The sequence below is a fragment of the Strix aluco genome, chromosome 7 (genome assembly GCF_031877795.1).
Source record: "Strix aluco isolate bStrAlu1 chromosome 7, bStrAlu1.hap1, whole genome shotgun sequence".
Lineage (NCBI taxonomy): Eukaryota > Metazoa > Chordata > Aves > Strigiformes > Strigidae > Strix > Strix aluco.
In genome coordinates this window covers 32980474-32998562 of record NC_133937.1, presented here as the reverse complement: position 1 = coordinate 32998562, position 18089 = coordinate 32980474, and the positions used below count along the sequence as shown (strand labels likewise).

The 18089-nt window shown below is 34.4% G+C and overlaps 1 protein-coding gene across 6 annotated transcripts in view; it reads right to left on the bottom strand.

The window, feature by feature from the left end:
- Positions 1 to 18089, bottom strand: part of ATRNL1 (attractin like 1) — a 574237-nt gene that overhangs the window by 352356 nt on the left and 203792 nt on the right. For all 6 annotated transcript variants that reach the window (XM_074831353.1, XM_074831351.1, XM_074831356.1 and 3 more), the window contains exons 22-24: positions 7293 to 7387; positions 6598 to 6676; positions 5251 to 5408 (exon numbers count right to left, since the gene is read on the bottom strand). In XM_074831353.1, coding sequence (XP_074687454.1) covers positions 5251 to 5408; positions 6598 to 6676; positions 7293 to 7387 — 332 coding nt within the window. The remainder of the gene's footprint in view (positions 1 to 5250; positions 5409 to 6597; positions 6677 to 7292; positions 7388 to 18089) is intronic.

Sequence of the window (18089 nt, the reverse complement as noted above, 5' to 3'; positions counted from 1 at the left end):
TATGAAGTAGTTTTGATTATTTGTTGTGCTACATAAAAATAAAATGTAAATCTTCACCAAAATTCATTATTCTGTTCTGGCATACAAACTACTACAGGTGCCAAAGACAGTATTCCTCAGAAACAACAGTGCAGGAAAAAAAGAACCCAACAACATGCTACTAAAGCTTACAGTAGGCTTGTTTAAAAATAATTAAATTCCTTCTTTCCAACACATTTGGACATTCTACATGTACACTAGCATCATCTCTAACTTCGCTGTAACAACAATAGTTCTATGCTCTGGAAACATGTTAAATTAACTATTCTATGATCAGAAATTAATAATGAGATTTTTTTTTCATTAAATACAAACCTAATTTTTCCAGGCAGTGCTTTGTTACTGAGGTTGAAACTTATAATTTAAACTGACCCTCCTAATTATAACTCGGACACTTGTGAATCTTTCATTTACACTTTAGGGAGGAAAGGAAATAGTTAGTAGAACAGTTATTATTATCTCCAGATGCAGCTTAAAACTGGTAGAAAATTTTGCTGCTCAGGCACAAGTTGAGATCAGATTTAAAAGTTTGACAGTTATAAAGAGATATAGGTGCATGAAAGCAGCTGGTCCAGAAGCAGGAATGCTATTGCTGTCCTTAGGGAAAGAGCGCATCAACCAGATAGCCAGGATGGTGTTTTAAGGATGTTTGTTTCATATGCGCTTACTACTTTTCAGAATATGGAAGCAACTGATGAAAAAAAAGGAAAGACATCTGTCACAAGCTTCAGTGACAAAAATCCCTTGCCATAAAATTAGTTTCCTGAGACTGAAGAACATGTTGTTACTGTTATTATTAATATTTGCATAGCTGTCAGAGGCCCAAGCTTTATGACTGCTTACTACTTCAGGGACCACTGACCATTATTTGAGGTGCTGGCTACGGTCTGAGTTACTGCTTTTCAATAAATGTTACAGCCTTCAAAGTCCATTACCAGTGGAGTCTGAATTATATCTACTCTCAAAATAAAATAAAAATGAACAGAAACAAATTATGGGCTTTGCAACATATTCTGTTCAGAAACCTAGCCTATTTAAGAAAACAGCAATTTCTCATTGAGCCCTGTTTAACAGATATAGAAGACACGGCACACCTAAAAGGTTGGGACAGTCAAAGACACTCAGTCAAACATAGGGATGGTAAACCTGGATGATAAATCATGTCCTTACTTGGACACTCAAACTCTCTAATAACAAAGATACTTTACACAGACTTCCTCCAAAAAGATGCATAAACTACTGTTGCCTGTGAAAGTCTAAAACAGTTAAGTGTAAGGGTCTGTATTCATCCTTACTTTTCAGTCAGCTCTGCATTACAGGAAATGGAGAAAAAGAGGGGTATAAACTCTTGCAATAATTCAGCAGGAAAATATCCAGCATTTGTGTTCCAGCATATAACTACCACATACTTCTGAGAAAAACTGGTAGCTGTCCATGTTGTACCCAATAACAGGTCTATTTGTGGAAAACAGCTCTAAGCTGAAGATGTCCTATATCATCATCTTTCTAATGACCCCTGATGCAACTATGCCACATTTCTGCTTCTCCTTTGATGTCAAGGAAGAAGAGATCTTATAGCTAAATAAAGTGCTTTTAGCATCAGGAAATTTAAATGCAGAGTTTTCCCTTGAGGGTTGCAGAGCTCTCTTACTGACTGAGCACCCAGCTGTGTGCCCACAGCCATTATGGACAGAAGGGTGCTGACTAATAGGAACCTAGAGTACATTTTTATAAAGCAAGCAGGACTTCATCCCAAACTGAAAATTTCCTACATAGTTTCTATGGTTGGCAGGTAATTCACTGCTATCCAGTGCTGAAGAACCTGTATTCTGAGGTCATTAGGCTCACCAGTGTCAAAAGTAAAATGGGTCACTGGGTAGTTGCTGGTGAAGTTATCACAGACCAGCAGACCTTCAGGAAATTTTGTATGGCACAACCATCACATACCCTTTTTTCAAAGTCAGGAAAACATATTTCAAAAGAGGCTGTTTTGTGTTACAATCACCAGGGATTTATTAAGATTTAGGAAAAAAACTCCAAGCTTGCTGAATAGGTAACATGCATAATAAAAGCACTTGAGGAAGCAACTGTGAGTCATTGATCCAAATAAACAGTCACCTGCTGGGATGTACAGTTTTTCCTTGTAGTCATGAAAATCTTGAAGATAACTGAATACAAAAATAGCTAATACAGGTGAATTTGACAGAAAATGAAACTAAATGTCTTGTATAATGAGGAGGGCTGTTCCTTCTCCAACAGAAAATTAAATGGTAAGAGCAGTAACTCCAACATCAACACCCAAACCTTCCCAATGAAAGACACAAGTAATCTTAGCTCCAGCGCCAGCATAACAGGAGGCATGAGAGAGGCAAAATGCCTATCAACGACACAACTTGAAATATCAGTTACAAGGGAAGTGCGGTCACTATTTCTGCTTCCTTAGGAACTCATTCTTTATATAATCTACTCTTGACAAGTCACACAAATAATGTAAATACAGAAGACTGGTACTCCTATTGTATTTGAAAAATGCTAGATGTGCTGAAGTGAGTATTTAGTCCTCTACAAAAGTGTTGTGTCAAAAGCATGCACCAAATTTCATGTCACTATCTTACTTATTCCTATAAACAGAATACCTCAAGGAAGCCACAGTAATTTCCTTAGCTCTAACAGGATTAAATGAAACCTTCCACACTGAGTTGATATAAAATATCATTACGTTTTTAAGCAACATGATCTGACCAATGCAGCGTGACTGCATTAGTGGAAAGGACTACGGTGCAAATAGTTCGGTGTTTAAGACCATTTATGTATAAGCCAGCTTCCTTGACATCTAAAGCCCTGCACTGGAACACAGAGCTAACTCTCTAACCACCATAGAAAGGCAAAGGTGACTAATTCAGGAAACTACTTTCTAGACCATTTGAAAATGAATTCAGAGACCATCTAGAAGAGTTCCCCATTCCAAAACAGAACTTGAAGCTACCTTCAGTATCTTGACTCTCCGACGAGTCCTTTCATCAGTGTAACAGTAAGATAATTTTTGTAAGAATTACCATCCTTTAAATGAACACTCTCTAATACAATAATAGACTAATATTAACCATTTTTGCATATTGTCAAGGTGAAATCTGGTAGGCTAAGAGATGTGTAGATGTAGAAAATCATAAATATTAGAACTGTGATCCCATTTAGTACTGGTCTTGGAAACTTCACTCTCTGGATAGGAATGAACCCTGACTTCTCTCTCTTAACCTTAAGTCATAGGAAGGCTCTTACACTTTTAAAATTCCTATTACATACAGAATTGTAAAGTTAACATACAAAACTAAACTTGTTTTCTCTGAAAAGCTCCCTACTCCATTTATCATTTGAAGATCTTATCTACTGCTAAAGCACCAAACATAAGAAATCCACATGGGTAATGTGAACTTCAGATATTTCCTTGGAAAAGAACAAATCACAGCATTAAAAAGAAAAAAAAAAAGGATCTAAATAATAATCTTGTTAATTTGCGAAGGCAGATACAGAGGACAACATTAAGATCCTGAAACAGTTTCCGTAATTGGACTTCAGCATTCCTTTTCCTGCATAAAATTGGAGTGACTTCATTTCTAGATGGAAGTCTCTTATGAAAAAAATTAGCAAGACAGGAAAGGAATGCAATACTCAAGCGCCATCATCTCTGAGACAGAACTCTCTAGACCAATGAATTTCAATGTGCCTCAAAAAAAAATACAAAAAAAATTTGTGCAACTGACAACAAACAAGGAAAAGTCTGATTTAAAAAAAAAAAAAAAAGAAAGAAGAGATGTAACCAATGATCAGAGATTCCTTTTATCATGCATTAAAACATGTTAACATTAAGGGGTTATGCTGCAGTGGAAACAGCACAAAAAGGAGCTTCAATCTGCTGACATCTGACAAAGAGCTGCACATTTTAGGAATACATCACCTTAATAATATTTGTCTTACAATGATGATATAGGCACCTTCCAAATTTAAAGGTGAAAGGAGTGTGTAATGCATTTACAGCTTAAATTGCTTCATAGGTTTATTTAGGAAGGCTATTTGGCCACTGAAGTTCTTCTATCCTTAGAAAGTGGGATGGGTTAGTGTAAAAAATTGCCTTAATATGAACACTAAAAGAAAGCATTTAACCTTCAGGGTTTTTTTAATATAAAATAGTACATGTATAAATGTTAGTAAGTTGGACAAATTCATCCTTCCACACTGCGTAACACATTTACATTTAACATTCATGTATGATTGAAAAACGTTTAACTTCACTTAACAAAACACAGGAATAATATTTCTCTGTCAGTTTACTTGGAAGATGACTGCTTTAATCCAGGAGGCTCCTCAGCAGATTACTTTATCTCATATACATACATATATGAAACCAGCTCTGTATTTTATAAAACTAGAGGTTTTTCCACCAAAATGGAAACCTGTAGAATATTTGTAATTATGCTTAACTGGCAAGTATTTTGAGCTTGTTCCAGTTTCCTGAGCAAATCACTAGGAATTATGAAATTTTATTACCATTTTAACAATTTAATTTTTAATAATTAATTCCATAAGGGAATTATAGCCAAAAGCTGGTCATCCATATAAAGAGCTTCTTGATTGGTGCAAGGGACACACTATCTACAAATACAGATATAGTAATGGTAACTATAAATACTGCTGAAACTTTGGGGTGGGGGGGAACAATCATCATTGCACTGATTTTTTTGAGTCTGCCACAGCACAGTATCTCACTACTCCAGAAAATTCTCAATGAAATTGATTCCAGTGAAGTAAAAGAAGAATATAAATCCTAACTAAACATACTTAGTGTTAACTGAAGTTTGAAATATTGCAATATGATACAGACATTCAATCTTAAAGAAAATCAGAGGCTAAGAAAGCTGATGATTAACAAAAGATTACACAAATATCTAGGTACATGCACACATATTTGTATGACCTTTTCTTTGTATAAATCTAAATGCATAGCTATATTACAAATAAACATTTATGTTCAACAATTTTAACTTCAGATTTTAAAATCAATAGTCTGGTCTGATTCACTACCAAAAGCAAAAGTATTATAATTCTTATACACAGAAAATACAGCATACACTCACACTCTGTATGTGAAAACATGAAATTCAATGTAAAGCTAAGATGTCAACATCTCTATAAGCACAAAACAGCCATACTAACCTGTATTTTGATTGGCCAGGAGAAATTGCTGACATAGACATAGAAAGTGATGTTTGGGTTGCTCCGAAAGTTAAATTTTTCACAGGAAAAGCTATCTCTGTATTCCTTAATATTAGCCTTAGAAACAACAGGAATCTCTTCTCCAGATATTGTTCCAGCTAAAAAAACCCATATGTAGAGATATATATTTATGACAAATATTAATCATCATTAAAGATGCCAATGTAAATTTGCACAAGAAACTTACATTCTTGAATTACTTTTGGTGTCTTCGTACAACTATAATAAACCTTTATTACAGTTTACATAGCACATTAGGTATATTTCATACACAGAGAAAATTCACAGAAACTCTTACTCTGGTTTCAAAAGATTATGAAGGAATCATAAAATTGATAGAATTTACAGGAATTTTAGAACAAAGTTGTTATGGTCAGCTAAAAAGATAATGTGCTTTCCTCTAGCAATTTACATTCCATTTCAATAAAAACTTTGTCTACATCATACATTGTTGCTGTAGAGTTTTAACTGTTCATGAAAGCTTTAATAACATACCTACTAATAAACATGTATCATTCTTTGCAAATAAATGGATGGCTGTGCTACGTTAAAATAAAGGCATTAATAGAACTTACTAGCTATGGTATGTTGAAATACTTCAGAATTACATTGATGAAGAAATTAATGAGTTTATGTAAGACAAACTCTGAACCTTCTTTGAAAAGATTATTTTTTTTTGTATTTTAGTACAATTTCATTTTAAGCATCATACTTCTCCTTGGATGTGTTTTCAGAAAGTCAATAGAAGCAATTCAGAGAAACTGTTTAAATAAAGCTTTTATTCCTTCTTAAAACAAAGAAGAGTAATGGGGTTCAAAGTTGGAGAAAAATAGATAAGCAGCTCCTTTTATCAGCATACAGAGAAGAACTTTATTGTTTCATATCAATGTTAAGGTTAATAATTAAATTTTTAGCTTGAACACTGAAACAAAGAAATAAAATCTCAGTCTCTGCAGTAGTTAAGGAAGCAATTTATCTTAATTAAAATCACAGCATTTCATAACACTGTCATTTTAAAAATTTAAATAGACTACAAGCTTTTTCTACCAAAGTAATTTTAATTGAATAGAAGAGAAAGTTAACATATTAATGAAGCTTTGTTCAGATTGCAAATTATCATCTGAGGTTTAAATAATATAATTAATAATGGCACAATGATAATGGCAAAAGAACACATTTGGTAAAGTTTTATTATCAAAATTAGTAACAAAGAGACAATCAGGTTAAAATAGCTTAAAGGATCACAAAATCATATGGAAAAAGTTATCATACCAAATTCACCCTCACCTGTAGAACCAATAGACCATGTAATATTGAGGTTGAAGTTGTTTGATGCATTAATCGATATATCCAGATTTTTATTTGACTAGATTAAAAAAAGAAAATATATTGAAGTTAACAAAATATATCAGAATGTATTGTATATAACTCTACTGCACATAACTGCATATAGCCTTTTAATCATCTTCCATTTTTAATTTTAAACATAAATAATTCAGAGCCAAAGGCAATCCTCTCTTTTGCTTCAGTAAGACCAGGGTACAAGTAAGTATATAACTACACCAGTTATCTTTTCAGATTGTGATAAAAATAATGAAATAATGTTCTCTGTAAAACTAAAGAAAAAATACATGGCAAATGGCTACATTTTAATTACAATTCAAAAATTACTTTTCTCATCTGCTAATAAAGATTTCTTAACTGAAGGGTCTACACCTTTAATTCATCTCAGGAAGATACTAAAATTTGTTATCCATGGGAACAACAATAAAATAAATGAGCTGATAATTTTTTTTGAGCATTAGTTGATCTGAAGTACATCTACCATTTAGAAAGTTTCTGCAATGAATACACTGGAACAATTTTCAGTCCTCAAAAAGATTTGAAATATCTCTAATACCTTATAGGCACGTGGTCAAATACAATGGAAATTGTAATCATGACTCTCCAAAACTTGTCTAAAGTTAATAACATTTTCTTACCTGTTCTGGATTTGCTATAAAGTTTATGGCAGTGTGATGGCGATCATCCTCTTGTAATAAGCTGAAGGTAAACTGGTAATCAATCAAAAGGCTGTCTGTGGACAAAGCAGAAATTAAAAATAATAAAATAGATTCAAGTGTATACATATTAATAATGTTATACAAGCACATAAAAATTTACCGTTCACTTTTATTTTAAAAAGCACTGAGTAATCTACAAGTTAGAATTATACACATGCATTTCACTGTTTAAGTACTTGCACTATAATGTCTTGAAGCAATAAAAAAAATTAAACAAGTGAAGCGGTAACAAAAAAAAATAAAATTAAGAAAAATAACTAAGTTAAGAAACAGAGTCTATCACGGAGTCAGAGCAGCTATTACACATCATTTGAAACAGTCATTCTTTGTAAAGTAATTATTCCAAAATACAGTATCAAGTATTGTTAGTGTTATCAGTTCCCTAATTTTATTCTGAAATAATTATTAAAAAATTCTGTTCAAAATGCATTTAAATATTTTAGTTTTACAGTCTACTGTAAAACACTTTACTGTGTTATATAAATGCTTTACATAGCTACATTACTATAACACATTTTAGAATTACTAGGTGTAAAAATTCTGGAAAAAGAAGTTGCATCTACAGTGACATTATACAGTATGAAGGCATGATACTATAGTAAATAAGGCCATTAATAATAAAATGACACAGTGGAATTTTGAATAGAAATTATGTGACCACCAAGCACACCCTTCCTAAACTGCCAGAATTCTAAGAGGTTTTGTAAGTGGCAAGTGATACAGATTTTTCATACAAGAGAAACAAGTGGCAGCTTAGTATTGCCTCAAAAAGATTATATTTCACTTCCAAATGGCATTTGTTCTACACATTTTTCTTTCAACCTATGAAAGGAATGGAGTCTGCCAGACAGACATCCTACTGATGTCATTTCTGTCACTGCACACCAACACCACACCCCTGATAGCCAGCTACAGTTGGCATAGGTGCAGGAGGGAGAAAGGGCCACCCTCAGATGACCCCAATCATGCTTAATCCTTCCTGGAAGAAGCATAAAACGATTGGTATAAGTCAGAAGACATGAGCTTTGAGCTATCCCACTGTGTTCCTGAAGTTGGAGGAATGAGATTAACCCTTAGATGGGTCACAGCATTAGGAATGACTAAAAAGGAACTTTTCTGCAGGGTGAAGGGGTGGAGGTGGATTTGTCAGGGTAAAGCAGGTTTCCAGCACCTCCACAATGTAAAAAAAAAAAAAAAAAAAAAAGAAAAAAAAAAAGACCCAGTCACCAGGGATGACAGCTGCTGTAACTCATAGAGAGAACCACGTAGAATCCCAGCAGGCAATGTTCAGTGCAGTCAGATAGTCAAGAACCATCAGAGCCCTCAGAGATGTAAATTATGTTAGCAGATTAATAATCCTTGTGCAAAAGACAGTTGTGAACCAGAGGTGGGTGTGGTGAATGGATCTTGAATGCTCTGTTACAAGAGCAGATACCTTCTGATCTAACAGAATAAATTTTCTAACTCTTTGCCTATTATGGTTCTACAGGGATCAAAAGATTCTGTTTTATCCTCTGTCACAGGAAATAAGGAGGTGACCTGTAAGCGTACATGATTCAGATTATTATTTTGTTCATGTTAAAATGCGGTTAGATGCAAGTCATCTTTGATGCTACATCCTAATGAATAATTTTGAAGCCATATTTTGATCCCTGTCTTGATGACATTTTACTAGTTACCAAGACCATACAACCAGTGTGTTACAAATAAAAAATACGTGATCATAAAAACAAAATCAGTAAATACAAAGAGAGTGACAGATTAAGTCAAAGCAGGAAAAAGCTGTGTCAGCCTTTTGTTGAACTCGATAGTTTGCTTACTGCTGACAATCACCTTTTCTGCAGCAACACATCATCTGAAAAAATACACTCTATTGTATCCCATGGGAAACCTGACATAGAAGGAGTAAAAAAGCTTACTGGCCAATGAAGCATGAATACAGCCCACTGTATTGTCTTAATATTTAAAGAAAATGGGTTTGGTTTGTTTTTTGGGGTTTTGGTTTTTGCTTTTGGGGGTTTTTTTGGGTTTTTTTACAGAGCATGGAAAGAAAATTAGAACATAAAGGAGTTACATGAAAGGAATTACCATGACCTTCAAAGCTGAAAAGTCCACTTTCTCTATTATTAGCCACCACAGTTTCATTGCTCAAATAAGAATAAGTTGATCTAGATGTCTTAGATAACGAGTTTTTATCAGGTTTTTACAAGCTTATGAAGGCAAAATCTGAATAAATATTAAGACCCCATTTATTAACTGATTCTACTCTATACTTCTATGACCATGCAAATCTAATTAATAAACTGTCATTGACTCTATTAAGTATCAGTGTGCCATACCTACATATTTAACAGTAAGATTACCATTGCAGCAGAACATATTTAAAGGTAGCAGAACAGCAAAAGATGGCAAGTAGAGATTGACCCCTATTAAAGGGATTAATAAACCCTTTAATAATCATGAGTTACAAGGCCAAAAGGCTAGGAATAATGTATAGATATGCTAAATCTCTTGATCTGGTCAACTTGGCATCCCATGAAATACAAACAACTGCTCTAGCAAGAATCTTTACAAAGAGTTATTGTAAATATATGGTGGGCAAGGACCACAGCATGCACTCCTATGGAAATCCTGGTTATTGAAAAGGCTACAAGATGCAAGCAGCAGTGTAGACAGGCCTTCTGGACAAGATATTGTTGATGTGTTCCCAATATATGAAAAATAAACATTTAAAAATGCCATAGTCTTCTTCTAAACCCAGATTGAGCTCTCTCAGAGATGCAGAGTATCAGCCAAAGACCACCAGTGATATATAGTTAAGATCTTATCATAAGGCAAAATTGGGAATCGACGTGGGACTCTTGTTTCCCAGTCATATGAACAAGCAGCTTTTCCGCACACAAGTTTAAAAGAAATTCAGTCATTTACACTTGAAACAATATGACTACTTTTTCCTGGGGTTTGTTGTTGTTGCCGTTTTGTTGTTCTTTTCTTTCTTATTAATTTATGTTTCACTTGCTAAAAGCCAAGAAAATAGGTATTTGTTTTTCAAGGAATGCAGGAAAAGTCCTTATATTGACAAAAGATGTTAAACTGTACAGTTCCTCATAACTTTACCATCTGTAACAGATGAGAAAAATACTTCTACTTTTTTTACTGCATTACTATAATACAGTTGAAACAGTAAATCATGAAAAACAGTAGGTGTTGGTTATCTATAGTGCCTTTTATACTCAAAATACCCCAAAGTATTTTATGCTGTTATTAATCAGCTATTAATTACTCCATTAATAAACGTTTAGTTAATTAGATACTCCATTAATAGTATCGAAGATAATTATATATCCCACACTGCAGCCATTATCTCCTCTGTAGTATTTGAAGAGCCTTGAACAACACAGTTTGTGTTATTCCAGAAGAGTTCTGAGAGCCAACACACAGAACTCGCCTTGGGTTTCTTCAAGGTGCCAAAGGGCCTTTAACTTATGCCAAGCCAGCACTACAGAATGGGAAGAGAAGATCTTCACTAAACTAATTCAGAAGGACCACATTTCTTAGCACTAACAAATGCAAATTATGAAGTTTTTATTCCACAGAGACCTGCAGTAGAGAGGGACAAACCATTAAATCTCTATCTTGGCCACAGAGTGAATGCTGCAAAGCAGAAATACATATCTCTTCACAGATGATTCTAATCCAGGGAAGATATCTAAAGTGCATATGACTTGAATGGAGAGCACTGACTAATGCAGTTAATATGATTCAACAGTGAAAATTAAGTCGGGTGCAAATGAAACAGCTGACACTGAGCAAACATTCCTTCCCATCTTTCTGAGGACTGCAAAAGTACACTGAAGAAGTTTCACAGTTTGGAGGAAGGTTCATTTTCATACTCAGGATACTTTCTGGTTGCCCAAAACTTTGAGAAAGATCTACCTGGACCTATTCTTAAGTTGCACATCCCAAATCTCTGGAAGGGTATAAAGCTAGATTTTATTAAATTGGTTCTATTAATTTACATTCTAAGAGGAAATTCAAAGTGAGAGTAGAAAATAAAAGGGTTTGTAAAGAAAACTCTCCTCTATCTATTGCGTCCTGCTGCTGTCTGTCTCACTCTCCTTCCTCCCTCTCTCCATCTGTTTCAGCCTATACCTTAGGAGACTCTTCCCCCACATGTATTCAGCAGCTTGCAGGGAAAATATCACCTCCCTCTGCTCCAGAAGGCTTCACCTTCTACAGGCAGCAGCAGGCAGAGCAGCTTTCCTTCCCACTGCCAAGCACCATCCGGAACATAACCCTAAAAAATAATCTATGCCAATAGATTGTAAACGCACATAAACAAACTAAGCAGTTACACAGTACATCACAACGTATTTCCCAATTCATAGTGCCATTCAGCCTAGACAGCTCAGCCTGTAAATAAATACAAATTTTAAAGTAAAATTTAGTTGTAAGAGTACAACCTGTTCTGAATAGTTAAATGTATAAATAGCTAAATGCATAATAGCCAAGTGTAGAAACAGTTATTTAAAGAACATTCAGTATATCCTGTCGATATATATTTTTGTGTCTATTCACAATCAGGAATTTAGAGAACCCTGAGATTTTACTCAATGTATTTTTGTTTCTACTGTAAATCTTTAACAAGCCACCATAAGTATTTTTACCCTTTATATAAACACATAAAACTTTTCCTAAGTGGTTCTGTTTATAAAGAGAACAGATTGCTTCAATTAGGAAAGAAATTTGAATTGCATATAAACAGAAATTTTTAAAAAATCTTACTGCATTTATATTGTAGCACAGGATGACAATGAAAACACAAAGATAAAAATATTAGACATAATCATCAAGCTGCCATATGAGCAACACCTGATAAAAGCAGTCTTATACTTTTCATCTGGCTGACCTATATAAACAACAAGATTTCAAGACTATTTTCAAAATCCGGTGAACTCTGAAAATAAACAACTGAAGCAACAACACTTCCATAAGAGTTAGCAATCAAAATATTATCAATGCCCACTAATACCCAAAAATTAAATTTACAAACTTATAGAATTACTTCATTGAATTACAGAAGAAAACGTTTGATTCTCTAGAAGTACCATTGATGTACTCTGTTTCATTTTGGTGACTTCCTCATTTTTCCATAAGAATTAAAAAATCTAGAATATGAATCCCACCTTTTTTCAAAACACATTTCCTCAATCTAAACTCAATTCTCAAGACATTTTAAATTCACAAAGTGTCAATTTGCTATAATGATTTCCCAAAAAGACTAGATAATTAACTACCTTGAGCACCGCATAGGCTCTTAACTATGGAAAAAAATGTTAATGGCGTTACAGAATGACTGTTGCATTCTTTTATTTTCAAAAAAGTTAACTGAAAAAGGAATTTAACTGAAACACACCATTTTTTTAACAATTACTTGCTCTTCTACATACCCACAGCCTTTCACAAATATTATGCAGACAACAGTTTCATCTTAGTTTTACACTGTTTCAACAAAATCTTAATATCCAGCATTTCATTATTTTTATGCCATCAATATCCTTCCTGCTTACATTTTCACACTTAAGTTTGAATTTATTTTTTTTTTTCCTAAACCGATGTTCAAAGTGTCCCTACACCAATGGGCAAGGAAAGAACTGAACCACCATCACATTACAACAGCAATAATCCATTCCTACTTTGTGCTGGTGAAAATGACTAAAATGTCTAGTGTGTTGTTGGCTCAGTTATGCAGCCTAGACCTTCATTTCAAATCTGATATAAGATACAGGTGAGTCAAGTGGCAGCCAGACAGAATTTAAACAGCCACACACAAGAGTATAATCTCTCAACTCCCTGAACTTTTATGTCTAGTTTCACGGGAAAAGTTCTAAAGTTCTCAAAGACATAGAAATCTCCTACACAAACTCAGAGCCCACAACTCTGATCTTAATTCTCCACCTCGCACAGTGTTTGGAATCCACAAGCTGGGTATTTTTGAGTCAAAGTTTCTCCAGGAGTCAGCCCAGTGCATCCTAAGCACTGCTACTACAGCATTCAGCACAAACACCAGCTACCACATCACTGTGCTGTAGCCTCCTCTTCAGAGCTCTCACCAGGAAAACATGTTGTAGGCTGCCTTCTTTTTGATAGTATTAAACCCAACTCCTCCTATTTTTGCCTATCAGGGTGTGTTCCCCATCACCTTATGTGGGGATTCGGAAGGAGTCCCTGAAAGAAAATGGACGTGTGAGCAATCCTGCATATGAGCAAGACTGGCAAAGCCTCAACTTCGGCAAGGATATGACGAGGGACTGACCCTGAAAGAATGAGGAAGAACCCAGGAAGTTAAACAACTTCAGGGTGTTGGTCTGGGCAGAGAAGAAGTTTGTACAATGTCAATGTGGCAGTTCTCAGCCAATCAGAAGAGAGCTTAAGGAGCATGTGCAAAACTGTCCAATCAGAAAGAATTGTACCATGTGATTGTATCTTGTGATTTTCACCTGCATTATAAAAGGCTTGTCCACCATATTAAAGTAGGCATTGCTTAATCACTGTGCGATCATCCTCATGTCTGTATCTCCCGCATCTTTTCTTGCGGGGACTCCTTCCAAATCCCCACAACCTTAGTGTAGACAAGGGAGAAGCAGCAAAAGGATTCGCACTAATAGGGAAAAGAGATTCAAAGAAACCAGCGGAAGTCAAATGACACAGGCACTCAGCAAGGAGAGGGGAGTCCTATAGTCTAATTTTGTTTCTGGTCATGTTGCTTCATTTTGTATTAAAAATCATTGAAAAAAGTAGAGAAAGAGTGTTGGGACATAAGACCACAATACCATCCTGACATCATCAACAGTCAAATATAACAAGGACTTACGGTTATTGAGTCTTTTCACATCTCTATTTTGATTTTTTCAAAACCCTTGACTGCTTTCACAGTCAAAAGGAGTCATTAAAATCAATTGAAAATGTCAGTAATGAGTGCATGTGAGAACACAACAATAATTAGACAAAGAAAGCCATTTAATTAAATGAGGAAAAAAAAATTGAAAGCAATCATTTAATCCTAGTATTGCTGTTAATTTTCAAGAAACTGTTCTATTTCTTTAATGAAGGCCCATGACTTTTAATATGGTTAATATGGTTTAATATGGGAGTTTTATACTCATATCCAACAAGGAACAGACCTATTCCCATACTCAAGCTTTTGTATTAAAAGAAAACTTTTTGTTGTCTAAAATGCCAGAACGTTCTCAAAAGAACAAAGGCCAGACAGAAGTGTTAATTTGAAATTCTACTTCAGTATTTCTAAGTGCCACTACAACTCTAAGAATATGTAATTACATTGGCAATTATTTTTAAAATTTTTTTTTTTAAAAATTAGATACGTTTACTATAAATTAGTGATAACATTATATACAAAAAGGTATGTTAAAAAGGAATATTAAGACTGTAAAATTAACCACGACAATCAAGGGTGCCTGTGAATTATTTTTGGGTGAGTGCTCACTTAATGGGCAGCTATTCAACACTTTGTTCTACATTCAGTCCTCAGTGTTGGGCCCATGCCTCATTTACTACATACTACACAAACCCTTTTCTAAAGATGGAATTAATTTCTAATATGGCTTTCTATAGTATACATCACTAACATTTTCCAAGTTCTTCAGAAAAATTAATTAATTTGTTACAACATTACTGTGAGATGAGCAGGCATTATTAGTCTCATTTTATAGGACGGGAAATGAAACGAGGAGACCAAGGACAAAAACATCCATTAATCTTGAGTAGCCAATCTGAAATACCTAGAGTTTGATTTTTCATAATATTTTGAATTATATAACACTACATATGATCCTTCTTCTTTTGCAGTTCCTTCCATCATTCATTGTAGTTCTTTCCACTTTTACAACAAAACAGGAAAGGAACATACATTCATCTTTCCATTACATTATCACTGATTCATCCCCTACAAATTCATTCAGTGCATTGTAGAGGGGAAGTTCCTTGGAAAATAGTATGTAGCCATGTTATTAAAAGTTGTACAATGATACCCTCATAAAGATGCAAATCAAAAATGATTGTGCCAGCAGCCTTAATTCTTCCACTTCCCTGGTACCCACTGACTAAATAGCATATTTCAATAAAGGAGTTTTATTAATTTTAAGAGCCAGGCTGGAGTAAATTCTAGAGAACCATTTTATTTTGAGCTGGCTTCTCCATTTTCACAAATCTTGCCAGTTGGGTATCCCAGTTCACTACATCTCTCAGCAGAGAGGGAAGAATGAACCCGAGTTCCCAGAAAGGGAGCAAGAATACACAGAACTAGACACATTCATGGGTTTTCTAACTTTGGCCACTGGTCATTCTCCCATGGCTCCTGTCACATAGTTTCTTAATACACATTTACAAAACTGAAAAGAATGCAAAAGATTTTCATACTATACAGAATTTCTGAGAAATATGTCCAGCATCTTGGCCTCAGAAGTTAAAGTTTAGCAAAAGTTCTAAGCCAAAAGTACTGCAATATATGTCAGACAGCCATACGAACAGAGCATGCAACCAGACCCGCTCACAACATAATCTCATTCCCAGCTATGACATAATTATCACATTTTAGAAAAGTTAGGTGAGGATCACATGATCTTTATCTGACCAATGACACTAAAGTGTCTTTTAAATTTTTTTTCTGATAACTAATAATTAAATTACACTGAAAACTAGTGTAATGAACATCAAAAGATGTCAGCTTGTGCTTACTCAAAGGGAATCTTTATGGCCAACTTGAAATGATGATGGATCGATAATCACTAAAACTGAAGGAAGAGATGGTACACTATTAAGAGTACTAGACATGAAACAGAAAATTAAAATGTTTAATAGGATAGGATGAGTAACAAAAAGCCAGAAAGGTTCTTCATTCACTGGATAAATGGCTGGCCTTATGTACAACCAGGTACATATTAATAAAAACTTTTAAGACTACAGTTAAGAAATTATATTTCAACCATTCACTTCCACCAGTAACATTTTTTCAGTATCTCCATTACACTAAAAGACAGTCAATTATGTGCCTGAGTTGGTACAATTTCATCATAATTCTGTATTACTGAACTACAATAACTAATTTTGTGAATAGAAACCTCACAAAATAGTGCTCTTCTATTTTTACTTCTTGAAATCACTTAAAGTTGTAAGAACCTCCCTCACAACTGCAAAATCAGACCCATCACAGTCAGTCTTCCTACATTTTTCTATTTAGGGAACTCTCTATTCATGCTGATTCTAAAATTCATACTCTCACCTCTTCATTGCACAAGCAAGTTTGTCTCTCTCCTGCTCTTTCTAGCAATTGTTCTCTATTTCCAGTAAGAGTTTGTTGAGAACAGTCTTATTCATATTCCTCACTATCAGCAAAAATGTTGCTTTTGAAACCAAGTTCCATTATCAAATGCTATAAATCATATTCATTTGTGACCAAAATAAATTCTGCTTGTATTACATCAAAGTTAGGGGGTTACCACCAGACCTATTTTCAGTCAGGATAATTATTCTGAACTTTCAGAGCAGCTGCCTGATTCATTCCTCTGTCATCTGTATCTAGCAGTCACCCACTGCCTCATTTTCATTGTTATATTGAAGTATGTTGGTGTCTGACATTACTTGTCCATTGTGACAAAACAAGAAGTCATTTACTGTGAAGTCTTTACTATAAACTAGCAAAACTTGCATTTTTGCTAAATGTAATGAGCAGAATGAGCCTCAAAATACTCCAGCACTTACTATTTATATGCCTTTTTCCATGTAAAGAAAGAGCATGTGAGAATGAATTTCACAGAAGTTCAATTTTTTTTAAAAAACATACAGCAATAACAATGGTTTCTTTTACTGTACTTAAAAAAAATGTTCTAGGCTAAAAAGCCCACAAGAAGACACAGGGATTAGTGTCATAATCAGCAAACTGGATAACTAGATTTTATTTTAATGTCAATTTTGATCCTAAGGGAGAGCCAGATACAGAAAAATCTGAACTGAGTTAAAATTTTATTCAGCTAAATGCTACTAGTCTATGCTTACTCTGTATTGACTAAAACTTTCTGAAGATGACTGATCTTTTTCTATAACAGATATGCACAAAGGTCAGATGAGTAACCCTTGATTTTCTTTACCGACTACAGAAAGACATAGAAGGTTAATTAAGGCTGGAGACATAAGTTTAAAAAAGCTAGTTAGGCGAGATGCATCTCACTGTAACTGTCATAGAAGTAAATATGGAGGTATGTAAATGTTATGGCAAGCAAGAGAAGACTTGTTGAGATCTAAAAACTGAGGAACATATATAATTACCTGGGTTCTTTTAAGCATACAGTCTGATAATAATGTTCCTAAAGTTTTTAAACCATGGGCCACAGTCAGATCTCATTTTTTTCATAGACATTTCACTGAACTTTTAACTGAAAATCCTGCAACAACTGATAGGGTTTCTGTGAACAGCTGCAGACTCTTTTCAAGTTCTGCCCAGCACCACAGTCTATAAACTGAGTTTGGAAATCAATGAACTAGAGAATTATGGACAAAGTATTACTAAAAGAAGCAACAACAAACAAAATTGAGAGCATCAATTGGCAGTTATTTAAACATCAATTTTAGAAAAAAGGTCTAGATCTCTTCAATGATAGAGAATTTCAAAGCTTATGGCACAGGCATTATGATTAGTCA